Consider the following 20,063-nt stretch of genomic DNA (forward strand, 5'->3'; position numbering starts at 1 on the left):
TGTGAAAGACTATAAAATAATCAAAATATTGGGAATGCATACCTACCAAGAGCAGAAATATTAGTTCTTGCACAAATAAAAGGAAAGGAGGAAGAGAAAGAACTGTGAGACAATGGCGCCATTTTTGAGTGGCAGAAATAGCTTTCTTCTGCATTGACAGGATAGTAGTTCTGGGTAGTTTGAGATGCAACTGCCCTTCATGGAGCAGACAATGCAGTACAGAAACACAATAATAAATGTCAAAAATAGCATTTGATGCTTGTTTAAATTTGGCCATGTAGCATTATGCAGAGTGGTTCAGGTTAAAACATATCACTGTATGTACCAAGCATGTTTGTATTTGGGATTGACTGTATTAATTTGCTAATGCAATTTTTTAAAAACTGTCACCATAAAATAACAGCAGATACTGTTTTATGTTTAGAGAGGGGCTTATATAATTATGCTTTGTGATTGTGATGGTTTTTAATTTGACTTCATAGTAAGTTTTATTCTACTCTCATACTAATTAAATTTCTTTTAATTGGTTATGTCCTTGAATTAAAAAATCCAGCAATGTGTATGTTTAGAATACCAAATGTATTAAATGGATTTGTTTACACTTAATACATTAAAAATTGAGGAAAAGACGGCTTTAGGGAATTGGTAATGAATTCTTAAGTCTTTTCTCCATCTCATAAGTCACAAGGAACAATCTGCTCCAAGTTAGTGATGACAGAGTCTTTATTATCTTGCTGTCTGGACGGCCTTCCCAGAAGAGACACAGCAAATTATATGTGGTTATAGGGAATGATGTTTTCTTTCATGTTTACCTACCATATCACTGTTTCACAAAAAGGTTTGTAATTCATGAATAGAATGTATCAACAACAGATCAAGAGAAATTTTAGAAAAGCTCTGGGGAATTAAGTAAATTTTGAGATTGCAATGGAACAGATAATTCCATCGTAATTCCTTGAGAACTTGACTGATCTGAAAAGCTGTTGGGAGACTTTGAAGAAGAGCAGAGCCCTCAGATATCATTAAGTGGGTGAAAATGTTCCATGTTAGTTGGCGAACTAACTTGATCTTTCTGAAAACATAATTGTTCTACAGTGTTGGAAAACTGATACATGGAACAATGTTATGTAAGATTTGGCTTTTTGTGCTAAAGGTGAGGTGTTTTCTCTTTGTGATGTTTTGAGGAAACTCTCAGTGGTAATTAGAGGTACTATTTTACTTGAGTCCCTCACCTCTTCTGCTGTGGAGGAGAAAATATTCCTTTGACCTTAGTTTCTGTTTATAGACTACACAGTCTGCATACTGTGTTATGGCACCCAAAATTCTCTTCTAGTACTGGTCACTGCTTCTGTTTATAACCCAATCTTGTGAGAGAACTGCATAAATCAATATTGTGATATGATTTCCTGCAGAGATCTGCAGTAGGTGTTTTTTTCTCATTGCTTATGTGGATGACATGCTAGTATTTTCACTTATTTAAGGCATTTTTGTGTTGGGAAGGATAACTTAAGATGAGGGAGTGTGTAGTACTTTCATATGTACTTAATTTTTAGCCTGCTTTATCATGATGTATGACCAAAGTGGTTACCAGTTCTCCCAGCAGTTCTTTCTTCCTCCAAAAATAGCCTCTGAATTATTTTACCTATTTCAACCGAATTTGAGAGTTTAGATTCCTTCAATGTGTGTGTGAAAATTTGGTGATGGATAGCGACTAGAGACACAATTTAATCTTCTTGGTGAGGAAAGTTTTTAAGCTCAGCTGAAATATTATCTTCCAAATAAACTGCAGTACATGCTGTTTGGTGTGTTTAGATAACCAAGAGAATAGGAAACTGAAGGTACTGTGGTGTAAGGAAGAGTAGAAAACTAGTGAAAGACTAGTCTTGTGCTAGTTTTTCCAGTCATGGAACAGGTGGCTCCTGGAGAGGATTTGCTGATTTGATCAGAAAGGTAACAGGAATTAAATAAGCCTTTCAAATATATTAATACAGCGTTTTTATCAGAGAATCTTCTGAAAGTCGATAATGGTGTCTCTATCTGTATGCCACAGTGCAGCTCTGCATAGAGGATTATGTTTCATTATAGACATACCGTAGCTAAAAAGATAAGATGGATGGATTTCAAGGATGAACATTGTAAGAAGTTGACAGAGATTGATTTATAAAAACAAGACCAAATGATTTAACTTTATATAATTTTCCTTAAGTAACAATTTTGGCTAAATAACAACTGTCACCTCACATTTGAAATGTACTTAATGCCACATCGAGTATTACATAGTATTATACGTGGGAGTAAAACTGGAAATGTTGTGAAACAAAGTAAGGAAGCATGAAGATGTTTGTGTTTATCTCTGGAAAAATGTTTCAATGGAAAAGATAGAATTCCCCGTCATAAGACATAACAATACTAGACAAAAGAGAATGCAAAAAAATCTTGGACTAAAAGAACACATGCCACCTTGGAGGTGACAAATATTTTTTTCTATCCTAAGAAGAGAAGAGCTGTTTACTCACAAAGGCTTAGAAGTAGCTTAAAGTCATAACATAGGTTTTCCTGATGAAAAGCAGTGTGAAACATACAGGTTAGTTTCTATACTTGTTTTCTAACAAGTGAGTGGTGCTGATACAGCTCCTAAAGAGTTACGTTGATGCTTGAAAAAAATACAAAAATGGAAGTATAACATGTAATAATTTTATAGACCCCATGATAAATATAAACTGCTATCTTTAAAAAACCCAAAAGCACTCTTCTGCCAACATAACAGATTTTAAACCAACAATGTACTTCTTGGAAATAATACTTTCTGTAGAATTTGCCTAAATTATTTTCATGTATATTAATTACTATGTTATTCCTTTGGAAGAGATTGAGTGAACACTTTATTAGAATAAGATTAGTCATTTCATCAAACTAATTTGAGCTTGCAAATGTCTTTTAGTCTGATGTTACTGGTATTTGTTTGCTAGAGTTATTCTTCTTTAGTTTTTGACTAATATTCCCTGGGCTATGTCTAGATGAACTATGTTACTATGACATCTGAACTTCAGGACTTAGAATACCTTTAGTGGGGTTTTTTCTGGGGTTTTTTTTCTGTTTTTTTTTCTGTTTTTTTCTGTTTTTTTTATTTTATTATTTTTTTTTAATTTAAATTCCCATTCTCTTCTATCTTAGATATCAGCCATATTGATATCTTGGCAGATTCTTACTCTTGTAAATCTTTACTATTTCTTGTTCTGCTTTTCAGCTTTACTTTGCTGCTCGGTATATGGTGTGCTGATTTAATGTCTACTGTCATTATATGTCATCTTGCTGTCTTTGATGTTTCCTTAATAGTGTGTTTGTTATTTTACCATGTTTTTGGTGGTCAGTTAAAGCTTTTTGCTGTGTTCATTTGGGTCTTGGGCTTTAGTTTCTGGTGTGTTCCGTTCCTTCCTTTTTCATAGTAGCCACATTTCAAAGCTCTGTCAAGGGTTGTTCAAACTGCCCTTGTATTTCCTTGGTTTGTTTCATCTCTTTAATGCTATTTCTTGGGTTTTTTTCACAGCTGAGTTTTTGCACAGAATGATAATTTTTGTTGTCACAACAACTTTAATGGTAGAATAAGAGAAAGCACATGCCATTGTAACAGTAGAGTTCTGGGACTGATGGAGACATTATTAGAGCACTAGAGTGATAAGTGACCATGCCTCATTAGAGAAATATTAATACTGCATTTTTAAGGGTCTGCTCTCCTCTTTTTACCCTTTCCTATTTTGAGCAGTAGTAGATTCACTGTTTATACCTAAAAGGAATTTTAGAGAGAATTTAGAGTACAAAACTGTGGAATTAAATTTTTTTCTCATCATGGGATCATGTGACAGTTCAGTTTAGGCCACTTGCCTTATTTTGCAAGGGTTAGGAAATGAGCTGAAAAGAATGAGGTGGTGTCTTAAACCTCTTCCTTCCTTCTCTTTAATCTTTGACCGGTTTCCCATATAGCCTTCCTTTTTCAGCTGATGTTTGTAAGTGAGCCATCAAGCCATAAACTCTTTGTTTAATATTAAAATATATAAAAAGTTATGCCTAGATTATTATGCTACAATCCTCATATTTGCTCTACTGACTTCTGTGAGGGCTTTTGCAGGCATCTGGATCAACAGACTTTATTTAGATTTGGGAATTTTAAATTCTATGTAAAAGATGACAATGAAGTTACCATCTTATTCAGGTAAAATCTTCAGCTGTCTGCTTTCTCTTTATCATTATTTTTTTTAACATTTAATCTATACTGAATATGATTGCTACACAGAAAAGTAGTTATTAGTTAATTATCTTGTATATTAGGTTCCAGTGCACCCAAATACTTGCAAAGTCATTTAATTCATACCTTGCTGTGAGAAACAAGTTACTGTCAGAAACAACTCTCTGTGTGGTTGGAATTAATCTTGCTGATATGTAGTCATTCAAAAAACTAGGCATCTTATTCAAATCAAGCAGCTAGATGATTACTGAAAGTAATGGAAAAAAATAGGTACTTCAATAATGAATTTAATCCCATCTATCTTAAATAGCTATTTTAGGTTCAGATGAATCAACCACTTGATGTGCCTGTCTCTCTTCATTCGCTACAGAGGGATCTGGAGTATTACCTTAGCATAAATTTAACTTACAGGAATTTAAAGTTAGGTGAAATTAACACCTTATATGAAATCAGTTATTAAAGATTTAGATTTATTTTTAGAATTGTTGTAGAATTGATTTGCTACTGTTTGTGGTCATCCTCTTGCAGATACTTATTTTTCCATGTCTCTCTTTTAATTTAAAATATTCATGCAATTTCTTGATGAGCTTAGTTATTTGGACAAAGGCACTGAATGAAGTTCATTCTGACAGACTTATAGCTCAATAAGCAAAATCCTTTATGATTTTTAAGTGTTCAGATTTCTGTTCCATAGGTAAAAGGAAAAAAACCCTTGTTTTGTACAGTTATGGACTTCAGGCAGTTCCTCAAAACATTTTATAGGAAATTTCAGTTATAATTTAGTGGAAAACATCTGTGGTTGGAAGGAATCAATTCCTAGAAGTATCTAACAGATGCAGGTGATGAGTACCTTTTAGAATACAAGTGTTTCAGTTTTTATGTATGTGGATAGCACTTTGCCACTAACAGATAGAATTTACCTACAGTATTTCTGACAACTGACAACTTGAGAATCTGCTAGGTATTTTTGCATGAATGAGAACATCAGATGTGTGGAGCTTTTAATAATATAAATTAAAAATCACCTTAAAGGGAAATTTTATTTTGTAAGTTTCACAATTTGGCTTATACCTCCTCTTGTTGTTTTGGACTTTGTTCCATGACTGAAGGAATAATAGGTGAAAATTAGAACTTCAATGTGTTTTTCCGTTATAAGCTTCTATGTAATACTGGAACAGTAAACTACACAGTAATGATACTTTGATTTGTCCTTAAAATTTACTCAGAAATACATAAGATAGTCTAGAAAGTTCAAAAGCATAAAAAAATTGAAACGGCTGTGCACATTTTGAGCTTAATTAGATAACTGTATTTTCATTTCAGTGTGAAAGGTGATACTTCATGACATTCTTCAGTAATAACAAAACAAGTGAAGGAAGAAACAACTTGCTATAAACATCACCTTTTCTAATAAAGCCTGCAAGGCTTTTTAAATTGTCCTTGAATCAAGTTGTTAAAAAAAGTTACTTTTTTTAACGAAGAAGACACTGAAATTGCCCAGTGGTGTCCAAGCAATCGCACAACTGCCATATCTGGGAATTTTCCATGTATTCAGACATGAGAATGTGTAGATAGGGATGTCTCTTGAGCAGCATACATGGTGATCATCACTGAAATGTAACCTTCAGTTTTAAGATACTTTTTTAAAAGACACTTTTTGCTACTGCTCCATGAGATTCAGAAAGAACTTGTTCTCACTAGTGCTAAAGTTTCATATGTGTAAAAGCAGTGAAACTATAAAATTGCCACAAAGAAAAAAGGTCTATCAGATAAATACATGAATCTTTTCTAACTGCCAGAGGTGTACACTCTTGCAGAAAAAGTACAGAGTTCAGAGATGGGAGAACATGAAGTAATTGAAGGGACCTCGCTGTCTTCTGCTTCTGAGTATGAACACAGAAGCCCTCACAATAAAATTCTTCTGCTCTTTTCAGCAGCTTTTTATATAGGCTTTATGCTCAGAAAGGAACTGAGAAGAGATATACTGAAGCTTTTTATGTATTTTCTTGGCTTAGTTACATTTTGATTGACTAAATATTTGTTACTTAGCAAAGGTAAAAAAAAAGTTTCAATTGAGCATTAAGAACTAAGATTAAAAGTGAAAGTTGTGTTTCAGTGGAAGCAATAGGAGTAAAGAAAAATGGAGTAAACTTTTTAATGAAGTAATTTAACCTATATTAATATACGATGTATGAAGTAGAAGTGAATTTCTGGCATCTTTTGTGTTCTCGAACACTGTCTTATTACACTTCTAGAGGCCATAAATTTTTCAAAGTTAATATGTTTGGCATCTTTAAGCAATAATGCTTGATGTTAGCACACATAAAAGCTTAAAGGTTTGTAAATTCAAAGAAAAACAACTCAGTTGTTGAATGTTAACTGGATGTCCACATCTTTATTTTCAAAACTGTAAAACTAAAAACCTAAAAGGCGGAGTATTTCAGGCAGAGAGACACTGAATACGTGCTGAAAGAAAGCAGTAGGTTAGTCATTTCTCTAAATCATTGACCAACAGCAGTGGAGCTGCTGGTTTATTACTACGATCCTGTTTTTACACACTTCTCAGTGCTCATTAAGATTTTGGGTTAAGACAGGCTACACAGCTTTACTACTATTTGCAGTGAAAATCAGGCTTTTTGGGGGAAGATTTTGGTAAAAACTTAAGGGAAGTATTATCATATAATCTACTGTATCTCACAGTTATTAGTGTCCTGTCACTGACCTCAGATTGGTTTTGCCTCTCTATAGACTAGATTATATGAATATAGAGGAACTTTCTGGGCAGAGACAGGCAATGCTTGGACTAGAAAATGAAACCATTGAGGTGACACTGATGAGAGAGCAATTATATATATGAAAGTAACCTCTCTTAGCTGACTTCACCCATTTTAAAATTACATTCCCCACCCGGTGGCAAGAGGATTTATTACATTGTAAAGTTGCAAACTGAAGGTAATAAATTTCTTCCCTACTCCCATACATTTTAAAAAATGGTGGAAATGATTAATTTTTCTGTAGGCATCAGCAGAGGTTTAAGATGCCTGAAAAGGTGCCTTTTGTGAAGAAGAAATTATATATATATATAATACTTTACAAAAATATCTAACATAATTTGTAATAAAAATGTATACAAGTTAGAAGACGATATAATAATTTGTTATAGAATTAGTTGGCAATACATTTCAAAATAGAAAACTGTGAAGGCAAAATTTTTAACTAGTGATTGAAAATCCTGTTCCTGCTTCCTCACTCAGGGAATAAACAGAAGATCCCCAAAGGCTTATGTTGAATTCTTCTTGTAGGTGAGAAATGCAAATAGCTTTCAGCAGTTTTCATAGAAGCTCTTTATTCAAACTGTCAGTTTTGTGGCTCCTGTTTCTTCTTCCATTACTTTTAGTGGTAATTACAAAGCCCTAACGCTGAATGCATATCTGTAGTTTACAGTGAACTATGCAGAGAAAAATTGTGACGAGCAGCAACTGCTTTTCTGTTTTTCTTTTTTCTCTTTTGGGATGAAGCTGATTCCCTTTTTTTCCCCTTATCTTTTTTTCTTTCCCACCCCTCTTTCTGTGATTCAGAGAACTGATTGTAGAGTAGATCTGTATTTATTCACACTGGTCTCCAAACACTTACAAATTATCCTGCAGTAGTTTAGTAAAATTAAGATGTGCCACCTGGTTCACAGAAACATAGAAACAGTTCCCAAACACAAGCATACCCTTGATTTTCTCATTCTTTGGACTGAAATTGGTGGTCTTGGCCCTTTTCTGAGAAAACAGGCATTCATTGAAACAGGAGAGATCCTCCTTGATGTAAGGCATTTTTTTTTCACCATTATAATAGTCAAACAGGCTGCCCAGAGAGGTTGTGTAGCCTTTACATCTGAAGGTTTTCAAGACACTACTGGAGAAATCCGTGATTAGCTTGGACCAAAGAATGGCAGTCTCATTTTTATAGTGAATTTTAGCAGATATAGGTGCAAAGATTGTGTAAATAAGTATGAATAAGCATGTTTGATACTTTGCTAGCCTCCAACTTTTTTCAGCTTGGGTTGCTTCTTGAACTAGATATGGTTTCTAGGCAGGAGTGTTTTTATAACCAGCATCAACTGCAGGAATCTCCATCAAACTTTAAATAATTAATTGGAGGAATGATAAAGACTAAAAGCAATAACTCTGTCATTGTTAAAATCTTCTGCAGTGGTGTATGCTTTTTATTTATTTACTGTTTCATTATAGCCATCACCTCTTTTGGCAGTTAGTCTTGAAGAATCACTCTTATTTTAATTAATCCATAACTGTTGAGTTGAAATCATGTCTCATTTGAAAATGCTCCTCATGGATGGCATATACCAGCATGTTCTTACACCTGTTGGAAGCACTTGGGTTAACCAGTGAGCATTGTACCAAGAGAAGTCACAAGTGGCTTATTAAAGTTCTGTGCAGCTTGGGAAATCTTCACTGATTGTGTCCCATGTAAAGTCTGCCTGATAGTATTGACAACACCTCTTAGAAGCTTTAAAAGCTCTAGAAAATAAATGCTGTTTTGAAAACATCATTCCCTCAGCTCCCCCTTCCTTCACTCTCCAAGTTCAGGACTTCTTCCTTCATTTTGGAACTTCTGTACACTAATGACTAATGTGAAAGTGAGTTAATACAGTAAGAATAGTTATCTTTTATATAGGTATGTGATAGTACTAATGTAGCAGATTCAGATTGGGACAGTCTGTTTGTAACTCTCTGTTAAAAGTATTCTTAGATAAAAACCATGACAAAATAATATCAGCGAGAAAAATTATACCTAAAAGCTTGATTGCAAAAATGTCTCTAAGGCCATGTAGAGGTGATTTGGTGAAATGGTACTGTTTTACAAGTAGCACAAGATTTGATTTTTTTTTTTTTTTTAAATCCTAATTAAAAATGGGGGGTAGTATGGAAAGCTATCTTCTGTATTTAAAAGAGCTGCTTAGATTTGCAGAAGTAGTTCAGAAAAAAACAAACAGATAACTCTTTGGATTAAGCAATAGCTTAATCAAATTCATTTTAAGGTTGTTGGCACAGAAAACAATAAATATAAAAAGGAATGCTGATATGTTGAGCAAGGGTGAACTTTCTAAGAAACAGTTATAAAACTGTCTCTTCAAGAATGCTGAGAATTTGGAGAATTATTCTGTGGATATATTTCTTTGTCTTTAATGTAGAAGAATTTAGTTTTAATTTTGCTATGGACATTTGTTTGGCGAAGGACTCTCTGATAGTTAACATAATGCTGCTGAAGTAAGCTTTTTCAGCTTGAATATGCAATTTGGAAATGAGCAGTGATTTGCAAACCTAGAGGAAAACGGTAGTGATTATCTTGAATATGTTAACTGCGAGAACGAAATGACTAATTATATAAGTATCTGCTGCCTCTTTAAATATCCAAGACTGTGGATATCATAGTGTATAGATCAGTACTGCTGCTTCATGGCAGTACAATCAGCCATTGGAGCAATGGAAATGAAATTCTTTATCAGCTCTTTGAGTTTCTTACTATATGTATTTTATTTTGACACTGATTGCATTTTATGATGTGGACATCTGTTTGCTAAAAATTTCATTAGTGCTACTGTGTTGTTTCAGCCAATCAACTTCTTTTAATCTAAGAATTGAAGAAAGATTCCTGCCTTTACAAATAAATCACAAAAGGTCATACCAGTGCGACACGCTGAAATTAATTTTTGGTGTTTGTGGCTAAGACTGATTTTGTATGTTTTTTGTGGAATAAAATTCAGAGTCTAGTTCTACTCATTCTTTCTGGTCTTGACCAGACAGTGACAGTTTATACACAGTTGTCAACTGAATTAGACAAACCGCATGTACTCCCACCACCCTCCTGTTTGTGGGTGGGAGTGTACAGGAACAGAGCTGGGTACTTTCTCTGCTTGGCATCTCTCAGCAACGTGGATCCAAAAGATGCAACTTGACTGCAGAACTGTTTTGCTAGTCAACAAGTGCTGTACCCCACCCACATTTATAACTAGCAGATGGTGAGGCAAGCCAGTAAAAGATGGTGAGGGATTTCACTACATCTCTTAAAAGTAAATAAATAATATTTGAAAATTCTATTTAAAAATCTAAATTGCAGAATTAATTAGCCATGAAAACTTAACATCATATAACTATAGGATTTTATATTCTCTGTAAAACTTTCATGTCTCCTTAGATAAATATTACTTCCATAATTTAAAGTACTTCTTAAACATGAGACACTATTTATTTAAGGTATTGGTCATCCTAATGCTCTAAATATCAGAGACATCTGATTAAAGACATTTGTTCTGGAAGAAAAGATCAAGCAGTACTCTGCTGCAAGTCCTCCTTTTGATTTACAAGAAAAAAAAAGAGGATTGGATATGCATTTAGAACAAGTCTTTCAGCATGAATAAGCAAATGAAATAGCTTCATTAACTTCCAGCTATTATGCATTTGTGTGAAACTACACTAAAACTAAAACGCTGTCAGCACTGTAGTCTTTCTGTGATTTCCAAATCATATCAGTAACAAGTACATTCTTCCTAGTCACCAGCCCAATGGACTGCTGTTTGCGCTGGACATCAAGCAGGTTTTTCCCTGCTGTTCATGAATATAAAATTCTGCAGGCTGGGTCATGGTTGCTTTTGTATCTCTCTTTTTTGTATTCAGCTTATTCTTTCTGTGATTGCTATGTGAATTCTTGCATAGTTACATATATTAGGCTTGAATAATCTCATTGTATAAAAAGAATTTATAGCTTTATGTCTCTATGCATGAAAATTATCACTAGAATGAAAGATTGTAAAGTTCAAGTCGGCTTCATTTTTCTGAATAGGAGCATGCTTAGACCTTTTCTAAGACATGGGCTTTGCCTTGTTGGCCTGCCCATCTATATGATAAGTTGAGAAACTGATGTTTGCTCTAATAGACACATTTAATACATAAAAATAAAATTTTCACAAAATCCTCTAATGAATTAGTGTCACAGTGAGGAATAAAGACAGTCTAATTACAGAAATGGTATTATGTTCAACATCCTGTATTCCCCTTTTTGGGTATGTAAGAGCAGCAGAAAAATTCAAGGAAAATTGCTAATTAGATTTCACCCAGGAATCTGTATCTTCAGATAAATTGGATAAAATCTGATCAATTTTATCAGAAATATGTGACCTGTCAGTCTCTCTTACTTCTCCACACTGTGACCTCTGTTCTGACTTTCTGTTCTGTTAAGATCACTTCATTTCTCTTCAGCATAATAGTTTATCTAATGGACCTCATCCCATTTATTTTAAAAGTCTGTTTTCTGCCCTTTGTCCATTTCAGCAGCACACCTAGCAATATACTTTATTCAGACTGCATCATTAATTAAATTTACACAGTACCTCTCAGCTCCAAAATAAGGCATTTTATCAAAGATATCAGTAGTATAATTATGAAGTTGATATCATGGTTCCATGATAGGTTTTAAAGGTTCCATGGTAGGTTTTAAAGTTGATTTTACAGATTAAAGAAGTCAAGTATTTTTTACATCTCTGAATAATTACAGAGAGAAGATGCTAAGTGAAAAAAACCTTATTATGTGATAATGACGTTTATTTACTGCTAGGTCTTGAACTCCAGCATCAGAATATCCCTACTAGTGTAAACTATTATCATCCAGGTTTATGAAAAGTGTTGAGGAAATTAAGAGAAGGAAGTGGAGTCTGCTTTGTACTGAGTCAAAGCTGAAATTACTGCCTTCTTCCATTTGCTTTAAATGGATCTTTTTTTTATTGTCATTCAGCTGGCTGTTGAGTGTCCCTGTCACATCCTCACAGGGAATGCATTGTGGTAGTTTTAAGAGGATGAAAATGATATAATGAATAAAGTTGGTTTGCTCACATTAATCGCAAAGTCATATCCATTAGTATTCTAAATACAGGAATCCCATTAAAATCTTTCTGATAGCTGAATTAAAAGAGGATGTGATACATTTATCTGTTCTCTAGTCCATTTTATTGAAATGCCACCAGTGTAAATGACTTCTGAATGCTGTAGTTCATTTGTATCTGTTAAGTCCAAAGACATTATTGCATGAAAGGAGTGGAAAGGAGAAGTGAAAAAAATGTAAACAACTTCTGGGTGAATTAATTAAATGCTTATGGATTGCATTGCTTTTTACTTAGCCCTGAAGTTGTAAAGAGTGAGCCGTATGGAGAGAAGGCTGACGTCTGGGCTGCAGGATGCATCCTTTATCAGATGGCAACTCTGAACCCACCATTTTATAGCACCAATATGCTCTCTTTGGCAACCAAGGTATTCAGATTTGTCAGATCAACCTACCAATTATTTCTGCATGTGTTCACTAGATCCATAAGAATTTATGTTTAAAGTTATAGTAGCATAAACTGCTCTCTGATCTGACGTGTGAGCGAGCACAAGTGTTTATCATTGTATGAATTGCAGTATTTCCATTCTAATTGCAAAAATTGCTTGTAAATGTTAGTATGTTATTACCTCTCAGACTACCATATTTTTATCACTGCATCTGGTGGTAAGGAGCTTTAGATATATAAAATTTCTTGATGTGCTATAATATTGAATTTTCTATAGCCTTGGGTATTACACCTTGGGATGTGATCATTAATAAAAATAGTTTGGGTTTTTTTAATGTTTCCTTTGTTCAGATGTTGTAGTCCTTCGATCTACAGTGATTATGTACATTTATATAGATATCTGATTGGAAGTGACATTCTGCAAGCAGATGTGTTCTAAGTTGTTTTGCAAGTTGGAGCTGATGATGTACTACCTATCAAGTTGTTTCAAGGAACAATACTTGTCATATGGGATCTTCAAATAAATAATGGAATATTTTTCTTCAATTAACTGTAGGTTATTTATTTTGCAGATAGTAGGGGCTGTGTATGAACCTGTGCCAGAAGGACTGTACTCTGAAAAAGTGTCGTTTACCATTCAGAGGTAATTACTCATCTAGTTTTTGATTTGCATGTTTCCAGCAGTGGTAATGTGACAGTTTGCTGACTTTAGCAACTGCCAGTATATGTCTCTGAATATGGAATATCTTCTGATTTAAAGAAAACCAGAGGTATCTCTTTCCCCTGCTAATAATATATGCAATATAGTTGCGTACATGTAACTGGAAAAACTCATGCCAGTATAGTCATCACATTTATCCAGCCCACGTATACTTTATACTGATTACTGAAGTTTAACAATACAAGTGCTCTAGGTAATTTTCTATGCATCATTTTTCCACTCCATGGAAATATAGCATTTTGAGTCATTGTCAAGTGCAGTTTATGGTCACAGAGGTAACCCTGTTGCAGTGTGTTATTTATAGATCACTGTATGATCACATTCATCGTTTTGTGTGTTTATTTGACTGATAGAAATACGTTGCCCATCACCTTCTAATCCTGTTAGCAGGATAGCAGAGATAATGCAGTAATGGAGGAAAAGATGAGCCTGTATTTGTTCCACTCACTCATTGCATATTTCTCCTAGATATGGTTACATCTTCCTAGTAATAATGTGTAATTTACATTTAATTTACGTTGGAAGAGACCCCTGGAGGTCTAGTTCGTCTACTCAAAGCAGGTGCAATTAGACCTGGTTATTCACTGGTCATGGTCTTGTCTAACTGAGTTCTGAGTATCTTGAAGGATGGAGATCCCACAGCTTCTCTGGGCCCTCTTCAGTGCTTGTCTGCCTTTATAATTAAAATTAGTAATGATAATAATATTAATCCTTGTATCTAATCAGGCTTTCCTGTGTTCTAACTTGTTCTGTTGCCTCTTGCCCTCCTGCCTCATGTATCAACTGATCCCTGCAATTTGGTGTTCACAAACCTTTTGAGCATGTACTCCATCCCATCATCTCGGTCATTAATAAAGACGTTAAACAGTACTGGCCCAGTATCAATCCCTGGAGGATGCTACTTCCAGTCACCAGCTGGACTTTGTACTGCTGATGTCATCTCTTAGAGCCAGGAAGTTCAGCCAATTATGTACCTACCTTATAGACCTGTAGATATTGTGTCAAGGGCCTTGGTAAAATAAAGCTACCCACAGCATATGCTGCTCTCCCCTTGTCCACAAAGCCAGTAGTCTTATCATAGAGAGCAATCAGTCTAGTTAAATGCTGGCCAGCATTACTTCATAAAGACCAGTGGAGGAATGCAGTGGTAGTAAACAGTTTTTTTTTTAAGAAAGAAGTAATTAGCTTTCATTAGAGAACTTTCTTTCTGCAGATGCTTGACTCCTGATGCAGAGGCACGTCCAGACATCGTGGAGGTCAGCTCACTGCTGTCTGATGTGATGATGAAATACCTGGATGTTTTATCCACCTCTCATCTCATGTTGGAGAAGAAGCTTGATCGGGAGAGGAGACGAACGCAGAGGTACTTCATGGAGGCTAATCGAAATGCAATAACCTATCACCATCAGCTTTCCATTTTATCACAAGTAAGTATACGTATTAGGCTTTATTTTTTCTTATCATTGTTTGCCATATCTGAGATAATAAGGTACAACAAAGCAGAATATAAATAAAAATGAAAAGACCAATCCTCTTAGAACATTTTTTCCATGCAGGCTCTTTAATTTCTTTTTAATAAGGTATTCATTTTTTGTGGCCATGCTTATACAGGAAAAATAACAGTATCTTATAATCCCATATCATTCTGTGTTGGAAAATGGCATTGTTATGAAGGTATGTGCAGTTTTGATAGAATCTGATAACGTTTAATTATTACTGTACACTTGTGAATGGTTTGTGAATAGGAGAATATACACTTGGCTAGGGTGGAAAAAATGGCTAATCTTGTGTATGATTCAGGAACAATGGCACCTAGAAAATAAAACCTACAAAAATATAGTTTTTAATTACAGATCGCTAAATAAAGAATAGTGATGCAGATAAAGTATTTGCTCATGCTTTCTCACTGTCTGATACAATTCTACAGAACCACTTCTTAAAATTCTTGCATTTGCTTCAGGCTATGTTTTGAGCACTCTTCAAGAAGGACATCAGTATTTTACATAATGAACCAAAGTTGTATATGATCTCAGAGAATTTACTTGAAAAAATACATGGACAATGTTTTCTGTGTAGTAAAAACTCACTGTGAAAATCATGGTTACAGTAATTGTGAAGCAAAGTGATAATTTGCACGGTTACTTTTGTCTGTTCAGCCATTGTATCTCTCTTAGATTCCTTTCATCACGGCTTCAGTACTTTACACAGAAGAACCTATTTGTAAGAAAAAGGTTTTCAGGAACACCTGGTCCCAAACTCATGGATTTTTTTTTTTTTTTATTATTAATACATTCTTTATCTTCACCTTCCTGGCCAAACATAAGACTTGTAGAAATTGTTAATAATTTTTTTCAGTAGTTTTTTGACCTATCAGTTCAAGATCATTAGTTGTATTATAACATTTTTTCTTAATACAAAGATGCCAAAAGCTTCCAGAAAAAAAATTAAAAACCACTGTCATTTGAAAAGTAAGAGGTACTGAGGTGAAAGAAAGGTAGAGTAGACTTTGTACCTTAAAAGAGTATGAACAATTTTTTTCCTTCTTTTTTTTTTTTGAGTTTTCTTGCCCTACACATTTGGAAATTTGTTGTATGTCATTATTTTTTCGTATCTTGATATAGTCATTCTCTTGCACAACTGTGATGAAATTTGCAAAAAAATTATGTACTATGGATGAAAAGCAGTTTAACTTGGGATTTCTCAATCAGTTATCCTGTATTTGAGAGAAGAGTGCCCTATCCAGACACTTATAAGATATGATAGAACTAATAGCTATACATTGAAGTTAGAGTACTTCTGTTTTGTATAAATACTTCAAAAATACACCTACAAAACAAGATGGAAAATGCTGCTATTTTGGGGGATAACAGCTATTTTTCTCAAGGAAGGAATACTGTAATTCTAGTTCCACTCCAATGGATATGTAACTATGTGTGTTGAAAGAAACGGGTACAGCAGGAAGATCTGTTAAAGATCCAAAAAGCTGCAAAAGCTGAGGGGAGTATGGCTTGGTAATGAGAAATGCGAGACCTAATTGTGTTCTTGCTGTAAATAAGATAGAATAAGTCAGGCTAGCATCTTTCAAATTTCAGAGCGGTGCTACAGGGCTTAGAAACAGAAGGAGCCATGTTGTTTCTTATTTCCTGGTATTGTAGGAAAATTTTATGGTGGTTTTCTAGTAAAGAGAATAATTATTCCTGAAAAGTGTGACTTCTGAAAAAAGACAATATTCTGACTAGACGTACTAGGAAGAATTTCAAGCAGCTGTTCCTGAAATAAAAACTCTATGAGGTATGGACGAGCTAATTCATCTTAGTCAAGACCTCAGCCATTCCAGAGCCAGGTAATTTGTCATTTTTCCATTGTGTCAGAGAATTCAGTGTTTCTGCCACATAGTTCAACGTTTTGTTGAAGCTGGCTATCTTCTACTTTGTTTTCTTGCTACTAAAATGTACTTATGGTCTCCTTTTTCATCCCAGTTATGTCATATCGTGAATGTTTCTGAAATAAAGAGTGTATTCTCTATCCTGGTTTATGGAACTAAACAACAGAGATCTTTTGGAGCCAGAGTGAAATCTGTTTTATAAGTAGCTGATAAGTAGCCAATTAAACATCAGGTCAGTAGATGATCTTGGAGAAAGGTAGTTACCTTGCCTGGCAAGTATAGATTAAGATCCAAGCTGAAGAATAATCCCAAACAAAAGAATTGTTATCAGCTCCCCACATAAATTCCGATCTTTCCTTCATTTCCATAGAAATTGTTGTTTACGTAAGAACAGAAGTGGATGTAGGGAAGAAAGGTGTTTAGTAGTGTTAGTGATGTAACACAGGACACAGAGTACCCAAACAAGTAATAATAATAGTGGTAAATATTTCTCACATCATAGCTTTCTTTTCAAGGTGGTCATTATTATATTTTCATGCTCTGGGCAGGAAAACGTGGAGAGGAAAAAGGTAGTTTGTGTAAGGTCACCAAACAGACCAGTGGCAAAGTTGAGTTTTCTGTGTTCCAAGCCAAATCTGAATCTCAAAATGGTAGTTGATTAAATTAATAATGAAAGTATCTTTCTAATATTTTCCTTTAAAGAGATGAGAGAGTAGCCAAATAATAATTTGATTGCTTTTCTGAGGTATATAGGTTTGAAAAATTTAGACATTACTTTGGCTGTTTGCAAAAAGCTGAAAATAAGTCACTTTTATTACTTTGGAAATATGTATTTGATTACACCGGCATCATCCGTTATTGTTTCATTTATTGCGTATATTCTGAAGTTTTTTAAACTTGGAGGTAATGCTTAGAAGCCCTTGATAAGCCAGTGTGTTCACATACTGTTTGACATACAAAAAGAATAACTTTTTTCTCATTGCCAGATTTTAATGTAAAATATCAATATACTGAAAACAATACAGAATGATGAATATTGAAATCTGTCCTGTCTTTTGAACATGGGAGCTTTATAACTGCAAGCTTTATAGTCTGAGTCTGTCAGCTAAAAATATATATATCAAAATATGAGCCATTTGTACCTCCTGCTGCTCTGATCAGTAAGGTAGTCTATCATGTCTGCCCATTTTTAATATATTCTCTGAGAGTTACTTCCTTTTCTCAGTTTCTGAATTTCTGATGTGTGCATATAGTACACATGTTCTGTTACATTCTTTCTCCATACTAAAATTTTGTAATACTGTGTTCTTTGGGAATTTAAACTTATTTTAATTTTTGTATTATTAATGTCATTAGAACACACATTTTATTTTAAATCTCTGTATACAAATCCATGTATTGAAATGAAGTTCAAAATTATGCAGAGTAATGAGAGACCAAGATGTGTAGAAATGAAAAACTAGGTATGGCTTTTGTTTCTGAGTGCAGCGCGATCTATGGAGTTGCTCCACATCCAGTGTTTGTCAGGGCTACTAGGGTGGCAGAACTCATTAACAACGCCTAGTTCGAGCCGATCCGTGTAGGTCACTGTTAGCTCAGTGCCTTGTCCTAATGTTCAGATCCATGAGAATGTTGATTAGCAAGGTTGCTCTCCGCATTTTTCTGGTTTTGCACTTGAACTGATAAATCTTTACCCCAACCGAACATGTTGAAGAGCATGGCAAATAGACCCAAGATGTGTTATCTTCCATCTAGATAGGATTTTTTAGCTGCAGGTCAACACTGGCCCTCCCAGACCTAGATCTGTGGGTATCAAGGTATTTAGCTTCCTGTGGACTAGGATGCCACTGCTAGGAAACATATTCTGATTATTATGCGTGGAGACAGGTTGGTTACAGCCTATGCTATAGAAGGCTGCCTGGCTCTCTTTTTTGCAGCAGCAGTTCAACTCTTTATTGGCTGCAAATAGTGACAGAAGCAGTATAGGAGATTTCAGACAGGACTACTTCTAAACTGAAGAGCCTGCCCAGCTTGTGGTTTAAGAATCCATGCTTTTGTAACCACCCTGCAGACTACTGGCAACTCTGGTGATTAAAAGCAGACATAAATTTCCTCACATTTTTAGAAGAAATGAGAAGGGAATCACAGCTATCTGAAAGGCAAAGAAATACAAGATTATTTAACTGCATTTTCACCAAGTCATTTTGTCCCATACCCAAATCCAGTTCTGCACTGTTGGCAATTGTGGTAATCATCATGTTAGTTTCTATGCATCACTGCATGCATTATAAAGTAGTGCTTAATTAGCAATTCAATTTGAATTAATCTATTTTTTTGTTAACTCTGAACGAGACATAAAGACCAGATTAATGTTCAATTTTAATTTCCTTTCTCTTTATGTTTAGATATATTTTGCTCACTTTAGCCAATCAATGCATAAAAGATTTTTTTTCCTTAAAGCAACTGTGTATGAATGCAGCAACTGTTTTTGTATTGGTTGAAGCAAAGAGTACATTTGTTTTTAAAACACTTAGAATGCAACAGGTTACTATTATTATTGCAGCAAAATAGTCTAATGTCTATACTAGGCTCAAATATTCAAGTCCTATTCTTATTAAAAATTGATTTAAAAAATTGTTAACATTTTTATTTAAAAATTTGATTGATGGTGCCTGTCTGTGCATTGCTACATACAATTCCCATTGCATTGGAAATGAGTGGGTACTTGGGAATGTCATGAGAGCTTAGCATTCCACAAATTGTTTTCTTCTTCCACCTTTCACTCCATTGATTTTGTTCTGACACCATTCTGTTTTGGCATTTATGTAGCAGGTACTGTTTAAATGTTAGAAATTACAGTTGATGGGATAGGAAGAAAGTAACCTTTTTAAATTTATACTGTTTATGTTTGGAGAATAAAATAATTATGCAAAAGCTGCTTTGCAGGTGCAATTTTTTTAAGAGTCGCTGAATTTAAAAAATAGTCATCACAGCCAAGTTACTACCTGTGAAAATATATGATCAAACTACTAAGAACAAACCCATAATATGCTTAATTCAGCTTCAATCTGTTAATGCATCTAAGTACTTTAACAGAATAATGGAACATAAGGCAGGAGGAGTTGTCAGAGATTATCTTGTCCATCTCCAAGCCTTAGAGCTACCTGTCACTCCTGACAGGTATTTGACCAGTCAGTCATAAAAATTTCAAGTGATAGAAAGTCTCTCCCAAGGCAAACTATGCCAAATTAGGGAACAGTTTGGAACCAGCAGAAATGCAAAAACTGCCTTTTCAGACAGCAACCACATGTCTGAATGAGTCTTGGTTTTTTTCCATCCGAAGATAACGTCTGGAAAACCATGAGGATGCCTGAAGCACTGTCAG

The 20,063-nt window shown here is 34.6% G+C and overlaps 1 protein-coding gene across 1 annotated transcript in view; it reads left to right on the plus strand.

The window, feature by feature from the left end:
* NEK10 (NIMA-related kinase 10) overlaps positions 1 to 20,063 on the plus strand; it is a 90,285-nt gene that overhangs the window by 34,662 nt on the left and 35,560 nt on the right. The window contains exons 23-25 of the mRNA XM_014937687.1: positions 12,423 to 12,552; positions 13,145 to 13,215; positions 14,507 to 14,720. Coding sequence (XP_014793173.1) covers positions 12,423 to 12,552; positions 13,145 to 13,215; positions 14,507 to 14,720 — 415 coding nt within the window. The remainder of the gene's footprint in view (positions 1 to 12,422; positions 12,553 to 13,144; positions 13,216 to 14,506; positions 14,721 to 20,063) is intronic.

Source organism: Calidris pugnax, unplaced genomic scaffold (assembly GCF_001431845.1).
Source record: "Calidris pugnax isolate Ruff unplaced genomic scaffold, ASM143184v1 scaffold11, whole genome shotgun sequence".
Classification (NCBI taxonomy): Eukaryota; Metazoa; Chordata; class Aves; order Charadriiformes; family Scolopacidae; genus Calidris; species Calidris pugnax.